At 39.6% G+C, this 1,352-nt stretch overlaps 1 protein-coding gene across 2 annotated transcripts in view; it reads right to left on the reverse strand.

Moving 5' to 3' along the window:
* lsr (lipolysis stimulated lipoprotein receptor) overlaps nucleotides 1–958 on the reverse strand; it is a 36,337-nt gene extending 35,379 nt beyond the window's left edge. For both annotated transcript variants that reach the window (XM_033641604.2, XM_033641603.2), the window contains exon 1: nucleotides 740–958. In XM_033641604.2, coding sequence (XP_033497495.1) covers nucleotides 740–779 — 40 coding nt within the window. In that variant the 5' untranslated portion in view covers nucleotides 780–958. The remainder of the gene's footprint in view (nucleotides 1–739) is intronic.
* Nucleotides 959–1,352: the final 394 nt, after the last annotated feature.

Here is a 1,352-nt window from a genome sequence, read left to right on the forward strand (position 1 = left end):
TCATTGTAGAGGAACATTCTAAGTAAGGAAAACAACTATACACAAGAACAGAGTATCTAAAATATCTATCTCAATCTAAAAATACTGCATTACATGTAAAAGCCCTGAATTTAAAATGTGTAGGTACAAAAGTATCATCAGTAAAATGTATTTAAAGTATACAGTAAAACAAAAATAGGCCACTCATTGTGCAGAATGGCTCCTTTAATTGTGTTATTTAGTATCATATAATTCAGTTTTATCACTGGTGAATACATTTAAGTGCATTTCATTGTTGCAGTAAGTCAAGGTGGAGCCAGTTTCAGATTGGCTACTGGGTAGATTAGTAGCATAACACTGCATTATGAGTGTTTGCTATGTAAATGTGGGCCTAACCTGTGACTGTAGGTGTCAGGTAAATGTAGCTAAGTAAAAAAACGTACTATATCTATATAAATGGATAAATATATAATAAATGCAATGGATTAGAGGTATTAAGTGAAAAGGAAATACTCCAGTAAACAGTTTGTTTTGCGGTTTTAAGACGTCGTTTGATGAACTGTTACTCGTTAAGTAAATGCATCATTTGTACTAAATAAGTCCTTACATGAATATGACCCCAAAACAGTGACTTAACTACTAAAGAAAAAAAGAAAAGAAAAAATGTGTGGAAAAGAGAAAGACTCGAGCAGCATATTTATCAGCGGACTTATCACGGAAGAGGGCCCACCCTGTTCAGCTGAAAAACAGGCCAACTTACCTGTTGCCATCAAGGCGGCGATAATTAACGTCCAAAACATTTTTAATGCCGTTTCCTCGAGGTCTCAGTCGACTCAGCTTCTTATTATCGCCTCAAATACACAGATAAAACTTAGTAGTATGCATAATATGGAGCGCAACTGTACTTTTCCTCAGCCAGGTAGTTTCAGCTCCATTTTGTGTCTGTGCGTTGCTGGCGAGGGGGAGTACCTGAACGCCCCAAGTCAGCCGCGCAGCCAACAGGTGAGCTACTAACAGACAGGTTGCGAAACACAGGGGTGTGTAGAAGGATTTGGTTTGTTTTAGCTGTCGACGGTGGATTCATTTGGCCACAAAGGCCTGGCGGTGAGAGCAGGATAAAGTTTAAAACACAAAACCCCTTATTTGTCGACGTACTATTGTTCGCCACGGTAGAAATTTGTCCAAGAATTTATGTTTAACCTACCCGCCAGTTGGTACGACCCAGTTACTGATAACAGTATCAAAGCACCACTGTTTGTTAATGAACAACCAGACTGTGTGCGCGTGGAAGTGAATTTGTGTGTGAGTGTACGTGCGTGTGTGAGAGGTATGGCCCGCTTCCTGTTGGTGTATGGTGTGTGGTGTTGCAGTTT

Source organism: Epinephelus lanceolatus, chromosome 10 (genome assembly GCF_041903045.1).
Source record: "Epinephelus lanceolatus isolate andai-2023 chromosome 10, ASM4190304v1, whole genome shotgun sequence".
NCBI classification, from domain to species: Eukaryota; Metazoa; Chordata; class Actinopteri; order Perciformes; family Serranidae; genus Epinephelus; species Epinephelus lanceolatus.